At 47.8% G+C, this 2,646-nt stretch overlaps 1 protein-coding gene across 1 annotated transcript in view; it reads left to right on the top strand.

Moving 5' to 3' along the window:
* The first annotated feature begins 463 nt into the window (after nucleotides 1-463).
* cradd (CARD and death domain containing adaptor protein) overlaps nucleotides 464-2,646 on the top strand; it is a 5,278-nt gene continuing 3,095 nt past the window's right edge. Inside the window, exon 1 of the mRNA XM_078273787.1 lies at nucleotides 464-931. Within this exon, the coding sequence (XP_078129913.1) occupies nucleotides 616-931 (316 nt within the window). The 5' untranslated portion in view covers nucleotides 464-615. The remainder of the gene's footprint in view (nucleotides 932-2,646) is intronic.

Raw genomic sequence — 2,646 nt, 5'->3', positions numbered from 1 at the left:
AAGTCAATATGTTGCTTCTGGGCCGACCGGCCCAACACGTTCCGTTGCTGTATAGAGACCATTCAGCCAGACTTCGTTGAAAAATCTCCTGGTTTAAGGATTCCTCTTTTGCTGTTAACTAATAACGCTTGATAGAAAATAGAATATGAGCCTATCGGAAAGCTGAGATTCTTGTAGTAAATTCGGAAAATATTTGATCAACCACAATCGCACTTTTTTAATACAAAACCTTTGTTTTATCACGCTGTTTGTTCGCTCCTGCTCACCCGCACAGCGGTAGACGGGACAAAACGTTGAGCTTTTCTTAACAAAATAGTGTTACCTGGTGTAGTACATGTATGCCGAACTGAAGAGTTTAGCTTTGTGTAAGGTTTATAATAACTCACGAAATTAAAGTGGTTGCACCAAATTACAGCAAGAAACTGAGTGGTTAGCGTTAGTAAAACGTTGGTTCCGCTGGCGTGTTTCCAGTCGGACACAATAACATTGAGCCCACGCTAACTGGAGTTGTTGGGGGCGGGCTAGTAGCGACCAAACGACTAGTTTTCATGATGAATAATGTCATTATTTGGTTATGAGTTAACTAGTGTGCTTTAAAGACGTAATACCGGACACATGGACCCGGTTCACAAAGCTCTGCTGCGGACACACCGGCTGGAGTTGTCCGGGCAGCTGCTGGTCAGTGACACCATCGTTCCGTTTCTGTACCAGGAGAACGTTCTAACGGACGCGCACGTCGAGGCCATCGAGTCTCAGCCGACCAACCGGCAGAAGAGTCTGAAGCTGCTCGAGCTGCTGCCGAGCCGCGGGCCGCGCGCCTTCTCCGCCTTCCTGCGGTCTCTGGACGACTTCAGCTGGGTCCGAGACCAGCTGCTGCTGGAGCTAAAGACCGGACCCGTACCTGGACCTGGACCTGGACTCGGACCGACAGGTGAGACAGGTTCCCTGGAAGTGATCAGTTTTAATCAGAAACACCTTCAACACACACACACACACACACACACACACACGCGCACAGACACACACACACACACACACACACACACACACGCTAATACAGACACACACACACACACACGCTAACACAGACACACACGCACACACACACACACACACACGCACGCTAATACAGACACACACACACAAAGACGCACACAAAGACACACAGTCTCACAAACACACACACACACACACACACACGCTCACACAGACACACGCACACACACACACACACACAGACAGACACACACACACACACACACGCACAGACACACACACACACACACACACACACACACACACACACACACACACACACACACACACACACACACACACACACACGCTAACACACACACACACGCTAACACAGACACACATGCACACACAGACACACACACACGCTAACACAGACACACACACACACACAGACACACACACACACACACACAGACACACACACACACACACACACACACACGCTAACACAGACACACACACACACACACACACACACACACACACACACACACACACACACACACACACACACACACACACACACAGACACACACACACACACACACACACACACACAGACACACACTTGCACACAGACACACACACACGCTAACACAGACACACACGCACGCACAGACAGACAGACAGACAGGGACACTTTTGCTGCATAAATTCCCGATTTCCACACAAAATATGTGGGGCATGATGTCATAATCCTCACATTTTCGTTGCAGAAAGTCTCAAATATCTTATCAGAAAGATGAAAAATGTTTTTTAAGAAAACGTGATGCATAATTAAGGATTTTAGCCCAAAACAATCACAAAAACTCCTCATGTTTCTGGAACGCTGCGTAGATTTCAGTGAGTCGGTTGTTCAGAGTCTCCGGTGATACCATGTGATGTTAACGGGGAGGATTCTGGGTAATAGTTGAGTACCTGGTGATACCATAGACTGTATATATAATGGAGCAGCAGACCCCGTGTCTCTGGACGGAGACCAGTGACGTCTCTGGACGGAGACCAGTGACGTCTCTTTCCCGGTGATGGCTGAGCGTTACTGAGCAGCCTCCAACTGAGCTTGAAGACGTAGATGTGACGTGAGCAACCTGTCTGAAAGTTGGAAGTCTTCTGGTAGCTGTGCCAAGAGAAATCTCAATCATTCCCAATCTAGCAGAGACGGAGAGCGTAGGTATATGTAAGGAGATAACATAGACACAGGCTCATTATTGATCACTAAAATGATAGTTAACATTAGTCATTACACTTAAACAGCTGATGGAAGTCCAAACTGCCTGAGAGCTTCTCCTGTACTATACGGTAACTCCTCTACTATGAGACAGGAAGTCTCGTGGTTATGACCCAATCGTTAGCCTATTGTTATAAAAAACGTCTGCTACGGAGCCATAACGTGAGCTACAAGGTAATGGAGCCTTTTATACATTGTCGTGTTTCTTTAGAAATAAACAACGGACAAATAGAGTCTTTAAACTCTGAACAGACTCGAGGAGGAGGAGAGAAGGAGGAGGAGGAGAGAGGAGGAGGAGGAGGAGTAGGAGGAGGAGGAGGAGGAGGAGGAGGAGGAGGAGGAGAGGAGGAGGAGAGAGGAGGAGGAGGGAGGAGGAGGAG

Source organism: Sander vitreus, chromosome 17 (genome assembly GCF_031162955.1).
Source record: "Sander vitreus isolate 19-12246 chromosome 17, sanVit1, whole genome shotgun sequence".
Taxonomy (NCBI): domain Eukaryota; kingdom Metazoa; phylum Chordata; class Actinopteri; order Perciformes; family Percidae; genus Sander; species Sander vitreus.
The sequence above is the reverse complement of the archived record's forward strand: the minus strand, read 5'-3'. Positions and strand labels throughout refer to the sequence as shown.